Source organism: Myotis daubentonii, chromosome 17 (genome assembly GCF_963259705.1).
Source record: "Myotis daubentonii chromosome 17, mMyoDau2.1, whole genome shotgun sequence".
Classification (NCBI taxonomy): Eukaryota; Metazoa; Chordata; class Mammalia; order Chiroptera; family Vespertilionidae; genus Myotis; species Myotis daubentonii.
The window spans coordinates 6,471,276-6,493,785 of record NC_081856.1 but is presented as its reverse complement, the minus strand read 5'-3'; the positions used below and the strand labels follow the sequence as shown (position 1 = coordinate 6,493,785).

Here is a 22,510-nt window from a genome sequence, read left to right as displayed (position 1 = left end):
TGCCTCGACATGCATTATTTTTCAAAAATACGAACATCGGCTGGTAGGAGCCCCCAACAGCAATCCCCTCCCAGTTTGGGTTAACGTTGTCCTTTGGGTGGGGGAGGCCTCGTTCGGGAGAAGACTATGTTAAAAAGGTGACTTTCTTTGGCAACAAGATACCAACAGTGACAGAATCCTCAGTCTGAAACCTCATTGCATAAAAACCTGCAGAAGAGAACTCGCACGCCCTTGGGGAGGAAAGCGTGGTTTCGTAAGGTTCAGACTTCTGCTTCTGCAGGTGCGGCTCCAGCTGGCGCAGGAACCAAACTCAGAGTGGCCTATGCTCTGGACTGCAGGTATGGGGCGACATTCAACACGGACGGTGTGCATCTCGGGAAATGAAAGTATACTCCTCATCGACACTGACCAAAAACAAAAGAAGTATCTAACCACAATGCTGTTCACCTGGAACCCATACAAAGTAACACTGAACATACACTGTAACTGAAAAAGAAAAAGGAAAGGAAAAAAACACACAAAAAGGACACACAAATGAAACAACTGAAAATGAACCCCAAAAAGTCACTCAACACCCCACCCCAAAGCTGGTAACCAGATCTTCGGTAGCTGCTGGGATCTGGCCCGGGCTCTGCCTTCGTGCCACATCACACCTCTTGGCCTTCGTCAGTCTGGGTACCTGATCAGGCTCTTCGCCTGGCTACCCAAGGACATGGACACTCCGCAAATGAAGATCTTGTGGCTCCGCCCCCTCCCAGAATTCCCGCAAAAGCATCCACTGTTGGGCCTCCAGCCCACTCTGTCATCACATGGCTTCAAGATCCAGAAGGCCAAAACACTAGCATTCCCAACTTTCAAACGCAAGACTCACGTCTGACCTGCACCCAGCCCCTCCCACACAGGTCTGCACTGCTGGTGGCACCTTGACAACATCCACCATCTCCGTCCCCTCTTGCCAGAAGACCCCTCCTGGCCCAGCCTGCCTACCCTGCTGCTGCACTGCCCCCTGGAGCTTACTTCACCACACTGCACCCTTGCCGCCCCCTCACCTACCTGCGCTACTTGGATCATTTCAACTCCATTATTCAATGTCCTGTCGCCTGTGTGTACTGAACACTGCCATGTCCAAGAGACTGGCGGGGAGGAGGGAAGGACAGTGTTTTGTTTTTTAATACAGTAGCAGCTTCACTGAGCCATCATTCACATACTGGGCACAATTCAGTAGTTATTAGTATATTCACAGAGTTGGGAAACCATCCCCAAGACCTAATTTTAGAACATTTCATCACCCCCAAAAGAAACCCCATACCCATCAGCATCTGCACCATATGGAACGCGAGACTTGAACGCTGAGGTGAGGCCAGAGGGAGAGGAGAGCAGACACTGGGTGGAGGAGGTAGAGGGGAACAGGAGACATCTGTACTAATGTCAACAATTAAACACATTTTTTAATTTAAAAAAAGCAGAATGGCTTTCTCCTCGCCTCCCAAGCATCCCCCACAGTCCCCAGGCCGGCCCCCAGCCCAGCTCGGCCTCTGGTCTTGTTCCTGAACCCACACTCTCTGCCAGCTCAGCTCCGAGAGCAGGTTCTGTGTTACCATCAGCAATGCCAACGTCATATCGAACTGGAAACAAGAGAAAAAAAGAAGCCTATTTATGCTCCCAACGCAACAAAACGTGCCTTTGTTGTAAGCCAAGGCCCTGTAGATTTCCCAGCCCTGGTCCCGCTGTGACACACACACTGGCTCCATGGCCGACATAAATGCTTTCTCTCTCTCAGGGAGAGAACTGAGCCCGAACTGGGTTCTTCCGAGGTCACCCCGAAAGGGCAGAGGGACCCGGCCGGCCGGCAGAAGTGCCTGTGCCTTGCCCACATGGCTGGAACGACAGGTGAGAGAGAGGCTTTAATTAAAACGAGATCGAATTCTAATTATTTTACAGTTGCTTCCAGAATAACATCAGTTCTTACTCATCGGTGCTTAATTGAGCCTGGCCCGCTGGGAACACACCCGGCACCTGTAACTGGTGGAAACCACTGCTTCCCAGGAACGCTGACTCTCAGACACAGGTGCTGACTGGCCCACTCATTAGCTCTGAGCCTTTAACAGCCTGAAAGAGATTAACGCGTTTCTGAAAAGTAGGCATTATGAGTAACAACGGCTAAGGTTTCCCAGTGGCAAAAAGCACCCACAGTGATGCCCACCTGAATCCACACCACACACACACAACAGCACATACTCTACGTATGAATTGGTTACCTACGGCTTTTCTTTTATGAAAATGCTTTGGACGCTCCATCACCAGGATTACTGCCTCCTGTCTCTGAAGTCAAGTTCGAGGGTCACTCTTTAATCAGCAGATGTCATTTATCCCGCGCTGTGAATGCCCAGAGGCCTGATCCCACACTGGCCAGGTCGGCTCTCCAACTTCTCACTGAGGGCAGTGGGCCTTGTCTGCTCAGCCCCACACCTGAGGGCAGTGGGGCTGGTCTGCTCAGGGACCACACCTGAGGGCAGTGGGGCTGGTCTGCTCAGGGACCACACCTGAGGGCAGTGGGGCTGGTCTGCTCAGGGACCACACCTGAGGGCAGTGGGGCTGGTCTGCTCAGGGACCACACCTGAGGGCAGTGGGGCTGGTCTGCTCAGGGACCACACCTGAGGGCAGTGGGGCTGGTCTGCTCAGGGACCACACCTGAGGGCAGTGGGGCTGGTCTGCTCAGGGACCACACCTGAGGGCAGTGGGGCTGGTCTGCTCAGGGACCACACCTGAGGGCAGTGGGGCTGGTCTGCTCAGGGACCACACCTGAGGGCAGTGGGGCTGGTCTGCTCAGGGACCACACCTGAGGGCAGTGGGGCTGGTCTGCTCAGCCCCACACCTGAGGGCAGTGGGGCTGGCCTGCTCAGGGACCACACCTGAGGGCAGTGGGCCTGGTCTGCTCAGCCCCACACCTGAGGGCAGCGGGCCTGGTCTGCTCAGGGACCACACTGTGTACAGAAAACCAGGGAGTGAAACCACCGGACTTTAGGGTTTGAGCTGGTCCCCAGCAGTAAAGACGGGTTAACCGCAGAGAGGCCCACTTGCATTTAGCTCCACCTTCAGAAAATGGGGGCAGCCAGAGACCCAATCAGTTTGGTCACAGGCAGCACTGACCCTGCCCTCGCTCCCCCTCCCCGTGACCCCCAGGAGAGGGTGGGGTGCCACGGAGCGTGACCGTGGGAGTGAGGCCCGGCTGGGGTGCGCCCTGCCTCCACTCAGAGGAACCACAGGACCGGGAAGAAAGCCCCAGCCCCTGGACTCAGATCTCCCACCTGCGAACCGTATGGCTCTCTAGGCAGCTGCTGAAGAGGCTCCTGAGCCCCACCACAGGCTTCTGAGACACCCAGCAGTGCTCCTCATCGGTCCCCCTCCTGCCCCGTCCCCCTCCTGCCCCGTCCCTCTCCTGCCCCACGAGCCACTTCCAGAGACAGAGACCTGCCCCCGGGCAGGGCGTGCCCTAACAGGAGGACTCCATTAGCGCATCTCTCTTTGTCTTTGCTGCTACAAATCCCAAAAGGGGCTCCGGGGTTGGGAAGAAAGCCCTCCAATTCGCTTCTGCACTTACATCCAGCTTCAATGAAAGAGTCTGGATCTTTTGGAACATACATTTGCTCTTGGACCAAAACTCATTACAACTTAGCAAGAGGCCACCCACCTCATGCTCCAGACTAATTACGTGTCTCACCCCACCTAACTTAAGTGGCTAACGCATATGCCCCCCCCACATCCCGCTGCACCTTCCTGGGGGGTCAGAGTCACCCACTCATTTGTTGTTTGCTTAAGCTTCAGTGTTAGCACAATGTCCACCACTTTAAAAGCAACCAACTGATCAATTAACTAGAAATGACCATTTCTAGAACTTATAGGTATCCCGTAACCCAACATTAAAACACCTACTAGGGGTTGAACAGATCCATGTCAACATGAAGCACATGTGCTAAGTGGTTAAGGTTCTAATATATTTCCCTCTCTTAGGCACCAAAGCAGACTGAGCAGCAAAACACTTTTTTTGAATGTTATTTATGCTCTCTCATCACATTCATGCAATACAGAGATCAAATTTTTAAGCAATAACAAACACCATATTAGTTCATTTTGGGGTTAACCTATATGATGAAATCCATGTAAGAGATTCCAAAACTTAAATAATAGGTAACAAATTCTGTAATAAGCTTTTTTTTTAAGTTCAAAATATAGTCCAACTCAACCTGGGTATTCATAGTTCTCAAATGAAAGTAATCCTTGTCCAGCAAACGGGTATTGCAATATTTTGTTCTTTCATCTACCATGAAGAATCTCATGATAATACTAGAGGCCCGATGCATGAAATTCGTGCAAGGGGCTCGGCCCCCACTGCGGCAGCTTCATCAGGAAGGTCATCTGGAAGGACATCTGGTCTAATTAGCATAATATGCTTTTATTATTATAGATTATGAGCACGTAGTAAACAAACTACATGTTGATTTTCCCAACCTATGAGGCAAGGGTTTTGCAATAGGAAGCCACTTCTGACTAAACTAATTCAGAACTTAAAAACACTGAGGTTCCTCTGGGGTTCCTCTGGGGTTTGCCCCCTGAGCAGTGGGCATATCTCCTCATGGGGGACCATGGGAAAGGGTCGGTTCTCATCACAGCCAGGGGCTCTGCAAGCTGGCTGAGGCCTAATGGCCTTTCCCCTTCCTGAGGCCCAGGCGTCCTCACACAGCTGGGGCCGGCTCGCCTCTCCATAGCAACCGCAGCACGCCCTCCAGCCCGGGAAGACCAGCTACTCCCCGACATTAAGTATTTTAGGTCTAGAACAGTCTCCTTCGGGGGAGTTCACTAGAAGCGCACACAACTCAGAGGCCCCTGCTCTCCCTGCAAAAGCCCCTTTTCAATCAGATTCCCGAATTAACCCAGAAAAGGAGTGCCCACGAGGGGTCCCCTGGGACTGGCAGGTGACTGTCCCTTTCACAAGGCCTTCCCTGTCCGCTTCTTTACCTGCCATTCAGGGGCCATTTTAACCAAACCCCAGGCTCTTCCAATTTTTTAGGTCATCCCAATCCCCTCAGCACCACATCCAAGCCATCGTAACAAAAACCAAACATCTACTAAAGCACTTTATCTCTGTAAATCCTAGTAAGCCCCTCAGACCTTGGTCGTTTGGAAAGAACGTACATTGTAATGAGTTACTCTGTGGGTTATTTTGTAATTTGTTTCCACACACCACATGGGGCTCAAAATGCATGACTGTCTCAGGCTGCAGTATTCCTAGAGGGGCTCGTTCTAAATCTGGGAAGCCCTGCTGTCAAAACGAGCACAGATCGTTATCATTTGTTGGGGCATTTTCACATCCCAAAGCAGAAGGAGGTAACAGTAGACTGTACTCAGGTTTCCTGACGATGGAAAGGGCATCTTTGCTTTAAAAGCAGGTGCTCCCAAGAAGTTCAAAGGGACAGCGGGGACCTTGTTTAAGCCGGGCTCGTGGCCAGAGTGACGGCCACGGGTAAAGGTCTTTGAAGGCAGGTGATCTCTGAGCAGTGACACCAAAGTCTGGACAGTTTTCAGATGATCAGGGAGAGCTGAGCTGCAAGGACCCTTTCTGCTTCTCACCCAGGACCAGGTTCAGGGCATGGCATGTGGCAGATGCTCAAAGCGGGGGGGGGGGGGGGGGGGGGGGATGAGTGGCTGGAGGGGTCCTGAGATTCTTCCTCCTCCTTCAGGGGGAACACGTTAAGCCCCACCCCAGCATGTCACTCTTAGGAGCATCTCGAAGGGTATGACAAGCCAGGAAAGACCAATCCAGATATCAACGTTTCTATTCAAGAAATGACTAGGACAACTCCAGACTAAATCAGTGTCTGAGGCAAAAGGAGAAAAATAATTTTTCCCCCAAAACTGAACTTAGAAACAATGCCCATTATTCTGAGATAATATTCTTCCTGACTCTAGAGGGGATAAAGAGGTGTTAAAAATCTCATACTTATGTTTTTAAATGTTGGCTTTTTGTTTTTAATGACTTAGGAAAACAAGGAAGTGACAACATGTAATCTTATTTTTTTAAAATATATTCTTATTGATTTCAGAGAGGAAAGGGAAGAGAGAGGGAGAGAGAAACATCAATGATGAGAGAGAATCAGTGAATGGCTGCCTCCTGCACACCCCCAACTGGGTATTGAGCCCGAAACCCGGAACTGAGTTGGCTGGGTGTGGGAGCCAAGGATGGGGAGCCCGGATATGTGCCCTGACCAGAAATGGAACCACGACCTCCTGGTTTGTAGGTCGATGCTCAACCACTGAGCCACACAGGCTGGGCCAACTCCGTAATTTTAATGTTGCCAATCTGTGAGATCCAAAATACTAGGCATGGTGGTGCTAGGATGTCGGTACGCACTTACTTGTGCGTACAACTCACCTGGAACTACCTAAGACCTGTGGACTCACCTAACCTGATCACTGCGGGGACAGAACGGAAAAAGAGGAATAACGGTTTAGGAGGCGGAGGGCACAGGAAGGCTGCATTTGGTTATAAATATTGAGTCTGACTTGAGGAACAATGTCCAGACTGGAGAACTCTCATAATGACTTCCCATAAAGAGTGAACTTTGGACCCATGGCCTCCATTGCTAATGAGAGCCGTTCTTGTCAATCAAGTGTCCAAGAGGGGAGGAGAGCTGAACAGCACTGTTCGGACGGGTACAAGAGTGAAGACACTGGCCAGCAGCCCAGGGCCCGTGTCAGGGGGAACTTGTGCGGGCCCGTAGGCACCTTTTACAACATGCCTAGCGGCTCCGGCTGAGCCCCAGGAGACCAGTGGCCCCCAACGTGGGCAATGTGACTTTTAAGGAGGGCAATTCAAGAATGAGTTATTAACAGTGAACTTTTTGCATTCCTTATAGTTCTAGGGGCCTCATGTACAGTATATGAATATATATTTTGACATATTTATGCATTTCAGTTCTCTATTATGTTTTGAAACTTCATTTGCTATTTCTTCATATCACTTCATTTTTTTTTTTAACAATTTCTTGGTGATTTATTCCTCAGTACTTCCACTGTCCTTTCGTTCTTTTATTTTTCTCTTTCATGGATGCCATGTTCTTCGGAAGCTGGTTTAGACCAAGTTAATGGCCTTTGAGGCTTCCTCCACGTGAAGAGGAGTTCACTTTTTGAATAACAGAAATTCTATGTGGGGGGGGGGGGGATTAGGATTTTAGAGATGCTTGGGTGGGGCGTGGCCAAGAAAAGGTTGGGAACCACTGGCCTAGGCATTCTTATCTCAACTCTGCGATTAACAATCAAGTAGAAGTTTCGCTCTTTAGAAAAAGAACTCTTCAAATTTCACTGAAGACAAAAGGCTGATTACAAGGACACTCTGGGGCTGGGCGCAGGGACATCGCCACTCCAGTGTCAGGCTTTCTTGTCCTGGATATTTCGAGGTCATCACAGCCCACTTGTCTGATACGAGCGGAACCCACGCTGAAGTGACTGGGGAGACAAGGAAGCCGCTGTGTGCAACCGTGGGGCCGAGAAAAAGCACCCCTGCTCTTAACCTGAACGCCTCGCCACCCTCGGCTCCCACACCCAGCCACCTGGCTTCTTCCTTTAAGAAGACCAAATGTCTAGCTGTTTAAGAAGCTTGGGTCCTGCACTCAGAGAAGATGACGCAAGAGCGTTATTCTAGCAGCAAAATCTAGCCTCACTGAGCAGAAATATCCAATTAAAAGATCAGCCCCCACATCGAGAGTATAACAAGGGTACGGAGATGAATAGATTAGCTCTTATTGCCAAGCCTCAGCTGAACATTAGGTACAGCTGCTAATCCCATTATTTGTTATGGGGTGAGGCCACAACATTAGTAACAAAGAAACAGAATTTCCGGAGGATGAGGCCCAGGAATCAGGATTTTAAAAAGATTCCCAGGTGATTCTAATGTGCAGCCAAGGTTGAGAACCACTGGTAGAGAGGGTTGTATCCCTCACCTCTGAAGGAACAGACTTAACACCTGGGCACTGAGCACGTGCGGAGGTTGCGATCGCTACAAGGCCATCCCGTACGCCACCCCTGGTACTGCATCTATTCCGAAGAGAGCTAGAAAGCCAGTTAGGTTACAGCAGACGCTGGACGGGGCTGGTTTCATGTGCGCATTCGCCAGGGAGGTCTGAGCAGTTCCTGAGAAGCAGGTTTCCACGTAAACAAGAGCCGCCCCTGGACTGAGCCGCTCTGGGAAGCCACCCTCCTGAGGAGCCTGGGAGACACCTTTCGGGAGCTGACTGTTGTCGATGCCCAGGGAAGGGTGCAGAGTGAACCTGCCTCTACCTCCCCACGGCCCCCACCTCAGGAGCAGGTCAACCCGGAACCTCCGGTTCCACCCCTCACTCTGATCCCCACCCACAGGCAGAGGGCTGAGCTGGAGAGGAGGGGCCGCCATGCCCTCCCGGAGCCTGCAGGAGCCAGCCAGCCTCCCTAAGTCACTGACAGTCACCAAGACCAAGTCTGAGATGCGGCGGGGCCTACACGCCCCCCCACACAACGCTCAACCCAGCGGCCCCCACTCATGTGCACAGCTGTGCTGGCACCAGCTTTCCCGAGACCTGCTCCCTCCGGGGCAGCCTCAGGCAGGTCTCAGTTCCCTCTGCACAGGGAGACCTGATCCCGGAGGCCTGCGTCTGAGCTGTGATTAAGAGCCTGTACACTGACTAACTGGGGCGGGGGGGGGGAGGGGGGGGTGTGCACGGGGAGATGGAGAGGGCGGGGCAAGTACTAGTGAACAAACACAGCAAGCCTGCCTTGGTTTTCACTTTCATTAGAACAAGGTTATATTTCCATAGTGTGTTTGCCCCTTAATTAACATACACATTCAAACAGAGACGGATGCTTACACACCCAGGGGGAGATGGAGGAAGGGTGCTTACAATTCCGAGGTCACCAGGCTCTTATTTAAAGAGAATTGTTTATAACCGTTTCTCCACTCAGATTACCTTTAGCTTATGCAAAAAAAAAAAGATAAGAATTACTGCCAATCACAGGAAAACACTAAATAAAATGAGTACAGCTGCTGTACACGGGCCAGAAACTAGAGGGGCTCAATGACCGGCATAGTTGCTTCCCCAAAAAACAAACACCGAAGTGTGGTGGCCGCTCAGGGTGCTGCCGAGCGCAGGGACCAAATAAGGGGTTCACCGCCCATAACCACGTGGCTAGAGCCAGGACTCAGGAGGCCTCGGTAAGGGCGGCGTCACCGGCAGATCCCTTCTTTTCCACACCTCTCACTCCGCAAAGCTGAAAGGCCACCCTGCCGCACCCCTCCAGCCGCTGCAGAAAGGCGAGCAGGACTGTCCTGCGAAGAACACAATGACATTTCCCTTCTGTTCGGCTCAGAGAACATGACTGTGAGGTGTGGTGTTAATGGGAAAAGCCCACGTGAGAAATTCCCCAAAGGCAAGGAGGACTGGCAGATGGGCACGTGGTCAGAAGCCGGGGGTGGGCCTGGGTCCCTGCTCTTACCTGTGGGCAAGTGTCCTGAGAGTCCAGGTGAGAGAAGGGCAGCAGCAACCTCGCCCTTGGCCAGGGAGGGCCAGCACCTGGAGCCAGTGTCAGCCTCAGGGACAATGCGACAGTCACGGCCAGGCACCGCTCGGATTCGAAAGAAAGTTTCCTCTTCATCTCCTAACGCTTCTAAAAATCATATGGCCTCCAAGTGTTTCTACTCTGCCCAGAATTATACAGAAACCCAAAGAGTTAAACTAATAAAGTACGGTTTTGGGGAATTTCCAATTAATAATTTGAAATATTTTTCTAAACTTCGAGTCATTGCACGCGCGCGCGCACTCACACACACACACACACACACACACACCCCACAAGACCTAAATTAGCTTTGCAACAGCAATGTAATCCTATCTAATAAATAGGGAATATGATAAAAATCGCAAAGATGGCAGCACCCACAGCCAATAAGGGAATATGCTAATTGACTGCCCCGCCCTCAAAGATGGCAGCACCCACAGCCAATAAGAAGAGAATATGCTAATTGACTGCCACGCCCTCAAAGATGGCAGGGCCCAGTCTCCTCAGCCCCTCAGCCGCCCGAGGCTCAGGTAACCAGGGCCGGTGAGGCTTGCGCTGCCGGCAGTGGCAGCAGCAGAGGTGTAATGGGGCGTCGCCTTCCCCTGATCACCGGGTCGCCTCCCGCCCCTCAGGGCACTCGGACTATGAGAGGGGGCAGCTGGGCTGAGGGACCTCCCATCCAGTGCATGAATTTCCATGCACCGGGCCTCTAGTTAATTAATAATAAATGGGAAAAAAAAACTAGGAAATCCATTTTCAGAGGATTTTTTTAAATTCTTACTGGAAAATTTTTAATACTAATAAGAAACATATATTACAGTATATTGAATGAGTCCATGAAATCCCTTCAGTAAAAGCAAAGCAAAAGCAACAAGAACAAGAAATCCCTTCAGTAAAAGCAAACCAAAAACAACTTTCTGGCCCAAGTGGGGAAGATAAAAAGAGAAAGAAGAAAATGGAATTCTGTGGAGAAAAAAGACAGGAAAAGAGAGAGAGGCTGCCTGCGGGAGGAAAGAGAAGCGTAGCCAACGACAGAGCCCACGGGGAGAGCCAGGGAGAGCCGCCGGGAACAGCGGCTGGTGGGCCGAGGCAGGTCTCAGGCTCAGATGCCGGGATCACCCGTTGTCTAGCGCCCTCGGCAAAGCTGGTTGTCTCACCAGCGCTCACTGCCTTCAGATGTAACATCCACAGCCGCGTGACGCACGGGATGAGCCAGGGAACGCCACCAGCCCTCCTGCAGGGAGCCCAGCGCCCCAGAGGCCGCCAGCAGGCAGGGCCCCGGGCTTGAGCCCCTGCCAGGGCTGACAGAGGAAGTGAGCTGGGAAGGGGCTGTCACCTGGGAAAACAGGCCCCCAAACCGGGAGGAACCTGCCAGGTCACCCTCCTCCAGCCCAGAAGCACGGAGCAGTCGCAACCATTTCTCAATCAGCAGAACAGGCCTCGGGAGGTCTGCCTCTCTCTCAGCCACGACCGAGGAAACAGCCGACTGCCTCTCCAGTCTGGGGCTGCCACTGGGAATGAAAACTATCTCCCAAGTGCGAGAAGCCAGGACAATAATCACCGCACAAGTCAGTCCCACGGCCAGGGGAGCCCACGACCTCTGAGAAACCACCGCAGGGAAAACATCGCAGCGTTCCCAGGATTTGGCTCAAATGTCACCTCTCGGCTCACCTGCGTCTCACCCAGGGACAGGACACCACTTTCACCCGCTCACATTTAACAAGCTCTTACTGTCCGCAAGGCTCTGGCACATCAAAGTGAATTGTTGCTTAGAGACTTGAGCTGCTTGAAGGTCAAAGCCTAGATAGGACTATTCAAATACGTTTGCGTTAAACACATCTTTGCTAAAATCAGTGGCATATACTGTAGGAACAGTAAGACCCATTACTCCCCCTCGCCTCCACTTTCTTCGCTAATTTCACAAACACACACAAATGTCAAGCACAGGCAAGCAAATCACCATCACTTACCCCAAACGTCCCTTCCCAACACCACTGGGCTTCTGGAAAGAGCAGTCTGGCCTTTGCGCTGCCTCCCTTCACCACTCCACAGGCCCCGAGTGCACCAGGCCTTCCCTCCTTCTCCGCACCCCCACACGATCTATGGGGCTTGAATCTCTCAGCATTATCACAACTGTCCTCGTCACCAAGGCCAACAGCTACATTCCCCCTCAATCTGCTTGGCCTCTCCCCTCCCCTCCCTGAAATGTCCTCTGTTTGCTCCACTTTTTCCTCGAAATCACCTCAGCAACTTAATAGCTTCAAACATCACCTGTGCTAAGGTCCCCAAACCATGACCTTCTGCCCACTCCTCTCTGAGACCCAGATTTCACCCCCAAGCACATTCGCCACAAGGACCTGGGGTGGCTGTAAAACGTGCACACACTCGACACTCCTCCCACCAAAGTGCAGTCTACTCCCCCTCCCTGAATCTGGCCATCCTCTGTGACCCATTTCTAATAAACAGAATGAGAGAAAAGTGGTGCCACGTGACGTCCAGACAGGTCACAAAGAGCCACACTGCTGCCCCCTGCCTCTCTCCTGGGACTCCCCCCAGGGGAGCCCTGAGCTAGCTTCCTGAGCGGCCTGCTGTTGGGCCAACAGCATGGTCTCCAGAGAAAACACTCAATGCAGGCAAGCAAACAGCCCTCAGCAAACAGGCTGTGTGGACCGGAGACCACGGCACGAGCAGGTGCCTGACCTCCAGCCGTCCATGCCTTCCCAGAACCGGCCCTCGCGTGGTTGGTTGGATGATCCACGTCGCAGGCTGCAAGGGGTCCCAACTGAGGCGGAGTGGCCCGGACGAGCTGTCCCTGCTGAGCCCAGCCACCTTACAGATCTGCGACCACAGTCCATGCTGCCGTTTTAAATCACGAGATGTCGGGGTGGTTTGTCATGCAGCTCTGGGTGACCAGGGCTCCAATGTGACAGACTCCACCCAAGTGCAGACCCTCCTTCCCACATCTGCTCTTTTTTTCCTAGATTCTATCCCAGCTCCAACCCGAAAACCCTTCTTTACTGGCCTTTGTCCTCAGACCCGCACCCCAGATCTCACCCCCAATTCCCTTCCATGCCCCTCTTTCTCTTATCAGATTTCCTTCTTAGCCTTCAAGTCCAAATTCAAAGGTCACCCACTTTCTTTACAGAGGACCCAGCCTAGCTGTCCACTGCCTCGCGGCCATGGTCACACAGCCATACACACCCACCTCACTGTAGTGGCCTCGCTGTACGCTTGCACTTGCTGCTAAAGAAACGAAGTGTTTAATTTGAAATGGGAACCACTGGGTTAGCATTTTACAGAAACAACTTGTCTTCAGTTTCACAGTTAGTATGTACTGACTTGAAGTTATGTGTGGGTAGAAAATTCAGCGTCATCATTTTCTGGTTATAAGATATTGAGATATTCTGGCCATAGTACCAGTGCTAGTCACAGATTTTTCCTTAATTTCCACAAGTATGTGAGTGTGGACGAAAAGGGGCCACATGCTAACCTGACCAGCTCAGGGCAGGCCTGAATGGTGAACCACAAAGGATGGTCTGAAATTAAAACGTTTTAACTAAAAGCGATTTATGGTGGGTAGTCATGTCCTAGGCCAGTATCTTCCCTGACAAAGGTCAAGCTCTACCCTAACTGAGTCTTTTTGCATCTGCAATTACGTATCATTGGAATGTCAAAATAATTTTCCGGACCCCTCAAAGCACAGGCGCCACTCTGTGGAGACCACAAATCCCCTCACTGTTACTGAGCTACTTGGTGACTGTGAACTATCCTACACCCACCTAAGCAAAAGAAGTGTGTTTCTATCGTTTTACTTTACGTCCAATCCCAGAGGGTTCCCCGCTTGCTTTCTCCCGCCTCCCTAATCTATCACCAATGCATTTCATGTAACCCACTTCCGTCTCCTCCTTTGACTTTAATGTATAAAACAAGGTGCAAAACTGCCATTCTCCAGAGCATTATCTCAATCCCTTGAGGTTCTCAATCCTTTCCCAGCATTTGTCAACAGTTTGGCTCAAATCAACTCACAAAAATTCTCCCAGGTTTGAATGTTTCTTACGTCATCATGAGGTATTGTCAGCACCAGAGGGGTTTAGTGACTTACCCAGTGAAGCTGAATTTTCCACCCAGACATAACTTCAAGTCTAGCATTCTTTGCCCTAAACATGTATAACTAGTTCTGACCCGCGAGGACAGACACATGGCCACATTCTGGTGGACACACTCCCTACCGCTCCCTTCCCATGGCGCTACCACAGCCTGCCGCTTTTCTGAATAATACCTTTCAAAGGAAAAGGGAGAGCATATATAACTCTTCCAGACACATCACACTTCTTATCTAAATAAACTCCAGCCAGGCTGGTGTGGCTCAGTAGATTGAGCATAATTCCATGCATGAAGAGGTCACTGGTTCGATTCCCGGAGGGGGCACATGCCCGGGCTGCGGACTTGATCTTCAGTAAGGGACCTGCAGGAGGCAGCTGATCATGTTCCGCTCTCATCGATGTTTCTATCTCTCTCTCTAAAATCAATAAAAACATATTTTTTAAAAATTGACTCTAGATGGATGACAGATTTAAATGTAAAAACGAAAACCATGAAAACATACACACCAAGTGAGGATGGCATTTCTGGGAATGAGTCAAAAGCTAGAAGCTAAAGATAAAAACCCATCAATTAGTATTTCTGCTTGGGGAAAAAACAACAACACTATAAAGTCAAAAAAGGAACAACAAACTAGGAAAAAATATATTAGTAATTAATATCATGGAAAGAGGCCACATTTACAAATCAAGAAGAAAAAGACCAATAACACAATAGTAAAATTGGCCAAGTATATGAACAGACATTTCATAAAAAATGAAATACAGGTCTTAAGCCTATCAAATGAAATACAACCACCTTCACTTTAAGGAAAATACATAATTAAACATATAGCTGCTCCCCTATGAGAACAGCAAAGACGACAAAGTGTGACAACACCCTGCCCGGGGGCGGAGGAAGCCTCGGTTGGCACCTTGCTGGGGTGTATAATTGGCACCGCTTCTTCGGAGCAGGATTCCGCACTGTCAAACTGAACAGTCTCATTCCTCCAAGAACTCTTCCCACAGGCACGCCGCACATTTACGGGATGGCTGGGAGACACGTTTATTTGCTGCAGCTTTGTTTTAAGACCAGGGGAAACTTAAACATCCATCAGTAGGGAACAAGTTAAATCTCACCCTTGCGGTACATAATGTGGGGACACAAAAAATCACCTTCCTTCCACCTCCCAAGTTCTAGCCGTGCTGATCATCAAATTTATGAGCGACAGATCAGCAGGAGAACGTGTCCAGGTTCATGGCGGATGTACATGTGGGGTGCCATCAGAATATGGGACCCAAAGACGTTGCATGGGGCAGCTGCAGCTTGTACACCACTTTGGACAAGAGAGAAGGGGGCAGGGGCCTGGGATTTCAAACGGAAAGCAGGTAATTACAGGTAGACATGTAGTAGGTAAACTTTCTCTGGGCCACCCAGAAACAATGGGCCCTAGAAGGAAGTTGAACCAACAGGCTGGGCTAGGTCTCCTCCCACCTCCACATGTTGCGAAGGTGATGCTCCCTCCTTTAAGCAGGTTTTTCCACCTGAATGTCTTTAGGCAGGTGGGGGAGGGTTGGAGCTCTTTCAGAGTCTTCTTCTTCTTCTTTTTTTGGGGGGGGCATACTGTTTTTATTGTAAAATTTTAATGTTGACATTACTGCAGACTTCCCCCATCCCCTCCCCTTTGCCCACATCCATCCCCACCCCACCCCCCACCACCACACTATTGTCGGTGTGCATAGGTTATCCATATGTTTACTGGCTAATCCCTTCACCTTCTTTATGCAACCCTCCTTCCCCTCCTCCCTCTGACATCTGTCAGTCTATTCCCTGTATCTCCATATCCTTCTGGTTCTGTTTTGTTCATTCCACATATTAGCGAGATCATATGCTATCTGTCTTTCTCTGACTGGCTTATTTTGCTTAACATAATGCTCTCCAGGTCCCTCCATGCTGTCTCCAGCTGCATAGTATTCCATTGTATAAATGTACCAGAGGTGTGGGGGTTTTTTTATCCACTCATCTACCGATGGGCACTTGGGCTGTGTGAGTCTTTTGTTTCTTAATAACCAGAATAAAATCAATAAACCAAAAAGCATATCTGGGATGGCAAAACTTTGGTTCCCCTCAATAACATGACACATCTAAAAATACACATCTAGAAACAGTCATTAAAAGGAAGCCACTCTACATGTCAAATGACCTCTAATACACACAGTATTAGCCCTGGGCAGTTTGGCTCAGTGGATAGAGCATCGGCCTGTGGACCAAAGGGTCCTGGGTTTGATTCCGGTCAAGGGCATGTACCTCAGTTGCAGGCTCCTCCCCAGCCCTAGCCCTGGTCAGGGCATATGCAGGAGGCAACCAATCAGTGTTTCTCTCACATGGATGTTCCTCTCTGTCTTTCCCTCTCTCTTCCACTCTATCTGAAAATCAATGGAAAAATATCCTCAGGTGAGGATTAAAAAATTAAAAAAAAATAAAACACATTGTATTTAAGTGAAGGTAGGCACTAAACAATTTGTGTATGTCATATAGCCACACAAGTGCATACAGAATTATGTATCTAAATAAAAGTGTATGTGAAACTACATACACAGACTCTCTGGGTGGGTAGAGATGACACTGGTAACGGTGGTGGCATTGCCATCCAAGGGACACAGCCCAGGGACAGGACTGGCAAGGAGGTTTACCTTTTGCAACCTTTTAGTCATTTTGAATTCTGTGTCATGTGCATTAATTACCTGGCCATTCTAATCAAAATGATGCTGGAGAAGCGTTTTAAAATATAGTCAGTTATTTTTTAAGGCAAGGAATAAAATGAAATATTCAAAGGATATTACTTAGGGAGTTGTTGAGAAATTTAGATAGGTGGATGGCTATAAACCAATATGCTCTCAGTGGCTTTTCTTTTCTTTTTCTCCATCTGTATTTACTGATTTCTCTAAAATGAACAACTATTCTCAACCACCAAAAAAGTATTTTTAACTCAAACGTTTTTTAACTTCCACTAAACATTAAATCCCTCATTTACTAATAAAAATACATCCCTAAGATTATGGTTTCTGTACAGCTAGTCCCCACCCAGTTAAAGTAAAGTTTGGCAGAGTCTCGGTTAAATGCAGCCAACAATCTATACTAATAAAAGAATAATATGCTAATTAGACCAGGAGACCTTCTGGACATCCTTCCAGGCAAAGCCATGGTGGTGGGGCCGAGGCAAAGGCGGTTAGGAGCCATCAGGCCGGCAGGAGAGGGCAGTTGGGGGGCCATGAGGGCCGGGGGGGGGGGGCGAGCAAGTTGGCAGGGAGGGGCAGTTGGGGGCGATCAGGCTGGCAAGGGGGGGGTAGTTGGGGGTGAGCAGGCCAGCAGGCAGAGTGGTTAGGGGAGATCAGGCAGGCAGGCAGGTGAGCAGTTAGGAGCCAGAGGTCCCGGATTGTGAGAGGGACAGGGATCGGACCTAAACCAGCAATCGGACATCCCCCGAGGGGTCCCAGATTAGAGAAGGTGCAGGCTGGGTTGAGGGACACCCCCCCCCGTCCCCCGTGCACGAATTTTATGCAACGGGTCACTAGTTAAAACATAAATAATGAACCCCAAAAGAAAAATAAAACGATCTGAACCACAACAAAAGAATCAGTAGCACAGTAGGTCAGGGGATTGGGTATTCTTTTTTGCTCTGAACTGGGAGCTATCTGTTTAGATTGCGTGCATGAATTATTCTGCTTTGAGATCTTGCTAACCACTCATAACCCCTCCTCCTACCACTTAAGCTTTTCCCTGGGGACCAGGCAGGCTTCCGCACAAAAATAAGTGCAGGAAGTGAGTGTGAGCTAACAAAGACATCAGCACCATATGGAACGCGAGACTTGACCAAAGAAACCAAGAACCTGCAAGGCTCACACCTAAAGAAGATCTGTGAGCAGACCTTCATGGTTATCCAGCGTCTCCGTATTTGTTTCACTTTTAAATAAGCGACATCTCACATTTTTGTTCTCTCTCAGGCATGCTTACAATGCTGAAATCACAGAGACATATTACTGTGTCACCCTTTTCTTTCAGCCTTCCCTCCTCCCCATTTTCTTTGGCCTTCCTTCCCCCCTTAACATAAAGTGTGTGTGTGTGTGTGTGTGTGTGTGTGTGTAATTCAAACACAAAAATGCTTAGTGACTAGTTGACTATCACTTCCATATAATGGTGGTAAACTAGAGGTTATTACTGAGTAGTGAGCATAAATATTTATTCAGCCCCATAAAAGGTAGTAGGGAGGGTTTTTACAGTGTTTGCACTAGTTAGCACAGAGCAGGAAATACCACACACATTAGACGTGCTGCGCGGGGCTTAACACGTTGAAATTCTCGACAGGCATCAGCAAGTTCGGGTATATTTTAAACCACTTGACACTGACTGAGCTCTCAATTTAAGCAGAGCATTTTATACAAAGTCTTGGTACAGAGGACGGTGAGAACTATTACAATCTGAGCCTGACACTGAAGAGTATTAGAATGTGCCACTGAAGACACAAAGAAAACTGTTCATTTCCAAACTCTACAGCTCTGCTGAATAACACAAAGGATACATTTTGACAGCTTTATATAGGAAAGAAGGTAAAGGAGACACTTTCAATAGAGAAAGGCATTTAAGACAAGAGGTAGGGCATTTAATTTTGCATCTAGAGGTGTGTTTTTAAAGGGACAGATAAACGCAAGGAAGTCCACACAGTCAATAAAAATGTTCTCATTTGGTTTTAAAAACTATGCAAAATAATCGCAATTCAAGAGCCAAGCACAGAGTGCTATAAGCCTTGCTTCAGCCAACATTACTTGCTAGTGAGCAGGAGGGTTTACAATCCTAGGCTCCTCCTTCACGCTAAGCCAGGCATCTCACTGAGTCACTGAAGATTGAGCCATCCACTCCACCAGCTCAAAAGCTCACATTAACTTGCCCCTCCCCCAAAGCCCTGCACAGCCTCATCAGCAACTTTCTCCACCTAACCACAGAGCTCCACTTCCTTTAAAATTACAGAGGAAAAAAGAGCAGGAGACAGGAGGAAGTAGGAAGCGAGAGTCCAACTTGGAAGGTCACCAGTGGTTCTGACAGCTGGAAGGGGCTCCTGTATTTTCCCTTCCATCGCAGGTAACCCGCAGACATTTCTGAGCACCTACTGTGCGCTGTGGGAACATAAAGATAAAAAGGCAAAAGAGGCAGGCAGATGGAACCAGCAGTGTAAGGCAAGGCTATGTGGTTCTCACCCAGCACAGCTGCACAGGGAGCCCACTGACCTTCCCAAGCAAGTGACTCACCTGTTATTCTGAGACCAGTCTCCATACCCTCCACTTGAGGAGGAGGAATAACGATTAAAAACAAGGATTAACAGTGTCGCTCAGTGGTTAAGGGTCGACCTATGAACCAGGAGGTCACAGTTCGACTACTGGTCAGGGCACATGCCCCGGTTGCGGGCTCAACCCCCAGCATGTAGGAGGCAGCTGCTCAATTATTTTTCTCTCATCATTGATGTTTCTCTCTCTCTCTCTCTCCCTCTCCCTTCCTCTCTGAGATCAATAAAAATATATTTTTTAAAAAACACACAAAAAACAAGGACTAATATGACTATGTCTTATACACACACACACACACACACACACACACACACACACGCCCTACAAAAGCCAAGCAGATTGTGGCAGCCAGTTGGAATACTGCAGCGGCACCAACTCCAATCAAATTAGTCCCTCCACGCACCTAAGTCAGACACAGTTACTGACAAGTCCCAAGCATGGTCGTTCTAAAAACATCGTGCTGACCATGGCAATGGGAGACGCGAACAAATGTGCACGCTGAGGTCTGACACCCCAACTGTCCCCAACTGAAAATTCGGACAGCGCTGGCTGACAAGGTGGCCCTGCCTCCTCCTCATAACACACATCAGACGTGTGATCAGTTTTCTGACTCCACCATTTGAATGGCTGCTACTATGTGCAAATCGCCATGTTACCCAACCCTGGACAAAGATAAAGGACATGCCTCTCCCCTCAAGAAATTAAAAACAAAGACAATATGTGTGCGTGTGTGTGTGTATACATATGTCTTTTACATATTACATACTGTGAGTGCTCAGCGTGACAGTAATTTGAGGGATGGGTGAGAAAGAAAGGGCTGGAAGGCCCCGAAGAATCTTACAACTTCTCAAAAGTTAACATATAAAGTTGTATCAATGAAATAGGATTTATTTACGTAAAACACATCAGCATGAAGGAAAACACTGGAGGGTAATGAGCAAAAAATGAAAACTGTGAGCTGAGACTCAAAACAACAGTCATTCCTACCCCAACTTTCCAAACGGGCCCGGTTGTTCTCGGTCGTGTTTTTCAGCATTGCTGCATCTTTTTAGAGCGTGTGGCGCGTCTGTTCCAGTTCCCCGGTTATGACCGGCGAGGAGCTCCAGGAGGTAGCAGCCCTGAAAGCTGAACGCCCAGCCCGGCAAGGCCACACGCCGCACACAGGGACCCCCGCAAGGCGCCCGCACCGCGCCCGGCACCGCACCCGCTTTCGGAGCCCTGTGCGCCCTGAGCGGCGCTAACAGACCGGGGCTTTGTGTCCCTGGGTAAGAGAAGACCCTTCCGATGAAAAGCTGCCCTCTCCCCACCCCCAGACGCCCCCACGGACACCACCCCGCGGGGGGACCCCTGGCGTGTGAAATATCTGCGTCCCCACCACCGCCATGAGCCCCGACGCCAACAAAATCCCACGCTCCCCAGGGGAGGACCGAGCGGGTCCTGCGGCCACGCCGGGAGGCGCCAGGACGCGGTCCCCGGAGCCTCCGTTTCCACCAGCGACAGGAGCAGCTGCGCGGCACTCGCTCCGCGCCGCCTCCCACCCAGAACGCAGCTCGGCCGGTCGCCGCCTCCCAGAACCTTCTCGGCGCCGGTCCCTCCGGCCGCCAGCGCCCTCCTCCAGCCCGGTCACCGCAGGAAGCGCGGTCGGACCCGGAGCTGCCGCCGGCGGGGCGGGCGGCGCCGAGGACGCCGTGCACCTGCTGGGCCCGCGCCCCGATCCGGCCCCGCGCCCCGCGCCCTCACCTGGCTCGCCGCGCTCCATCGCCGCCACCTCGCGTCCCCGCCGCCGGCCCCGCTCCGAACACGCCGCCGGCTCCTCCTCGCTCCGCGGCTGTGGCGCCGAGTCCCCGCCCCCGAGGCGTCCGGCGCCTCCCAACCACCTGACCGCCGCCCGGTGCGCCGCCACGTAGCGGGGCGGGAGGGCGGGGCCGCGGGAGGCGGCGGGAGGCGGAGGGCGGGGCCTCGGGAAGCGGCGGGAGGCCGAGGGCGGGGCCTCGGGAAGCGGCGGGAGGCGGAGGGCGGGGCCTCGGGAGGCGGAGGGCGGGGCCTCGGGAGGCGGAGGGCGGGGCCTCGGGAAGCGGCGGGAGGCCGAGGGCGGCGCCGCGGGAGGCGGGAGGCGTGGCGTCCCGCCTGGAGTTAGTTCCCCTTGTTCCCTCCGAGGCGAGGCGGCGCGTTCCCTCCCCTGCCGCCCAGCACCTGCTCAGGTGGAGTCGGACGCACGGAAGGGCCCTGAGCAGTGCCTTTGCCCTGCTGTCTCCACAGTCCCCTCCAACGGAGGTCATCCCCAGGCCCACTCCAGCAGGTCCCAAAGGCGAGCAGGACACTGAATCCCCAAATGTTATGTCCTCCCATCTTTAGGGTAAGGGTTGGGGATAGGGTTGGAGTTGAGGTTAGGGTTGGGGTTAGGGTTGTTAGGGTTAGGTGTTAGGGTTGGGGTTGGGGTTAGGGTTGGGGTTAGGGTTGGGGTTGGGGTTAGGGTTGTTAGGATTAGGGGTTAGGGCTGGGGTTGGGGCTGGGGTTGGGGTTAGGGTTGGAGTTGAGGTTAGGGTTGGGGTTAGGGTTGTTAGGGTTAGGGGTTAGGGTTGGGGCTGGGGTTGGGGTTAGGGTTGTTAGGATTAGGGGTTAGGGTTGGGGTTGGGGATGGGGTTAGGGTTGGGGTTGGGGTTGGGGTTAGGGTTGTTAGGATTAGAGGTTAGGGCTGGGGTTGGGGTTGGGGTTAGGGTCGTTAGGGTTAGGGTTAGGGTCAGGAAGGTTTTCCTGTAGTAAGAGCTGTGCTGAGTGCGGGGTTGAGTGAATTAAATTAGCCAGCCGGCAGCACTGTGGGCAGGGGTCTGTTGGAAATGCGCTCTGAGGTTTGGTGTCCACTGACCGAGCAGACAGTTCGAAGGGCCTGGAACAGGACTGTGCTTACTGCCGTTAGCACTGCGGTTCCTCATCTTCCAGGAAGGCCTTGGGTTCTGTTCTCCAAGGTGGCACCTCAGTTTCATACACCGCTGAGCCTGCAGGTGATGCACCTTCCTCGGGTGTTGCCTGGAGACTCGCCTTGGCCTTGGCCTTCAGCAGCTGCGTGGCCTAGCTCTCCAGGTGTAGAGGCTCTTCCCGTGTTTTTAGTTGTCAGTCAGCTGACGACCATGTGGCTGCCCTCTGCAAACGCAGGAGACCTCCCTCTACTCCTGCTCCCACTGCACCCGCCTCCTGCCGGGCGCCACTCACACCTGGCGCCGCTCATGCCTGGCACCCTCAGGCCACTGCTGTAGCCAGGCATCCTACTAGGTTATAGCCTCATAGCTGATGAGCTCCAGCGGGTTGAGGGCCGTGTTGGCCTAGTTTTCATGCCTTTTATTAGAGCATGCATTGAAAATACTGTAAGTTTAGCTTTCATGTTTGCATTTTACCATGAGGTATATTGTGTCTAACAATCCAGTGTTTGTAACAAAGATGCGCGATACTCTGCCTTTTTAAACTTATTTTTGAAGTGTAATGGTACAGTACATTTTGGCATTGGCAGG

General features: G+C 51.0%; 1 protein-coding gene across 3 annotated transcripts in view; it reads right to left on the bottom strand.

The window, feature by feature from the left end:
* Positions 1 to 20,928, bottom strand: part of TPD52 (tumor protein D52) — a 73,926-nt gene extending 52,998 nt beyond the window's left edge. The window contains exon 1 of one of the 3 annotated variants that reach the window (XM_059672687.1): positions 20,745 to 20,928. In XM_059672687.1, the coding sequence (XP_059528670.1) occupies positions 20,745 to 20,763 (19 nt within the window). In that variant the 5' untranslated portion in view covers positions 20,764 to 20,928. Of the gene's footprint in view, positions 1 to 11,316; positions 11,354 to 19,991; positions 20,216 to 20,744 lie in introns of those variants that run through there. The other 2 variants (XM_059672685.1, XM_059672686.1) reach the window with 2 other exon arrangements.
* Between the last annotated feature and the right edge of the window lie 1,582 nt (positions 20,929 to 22,510).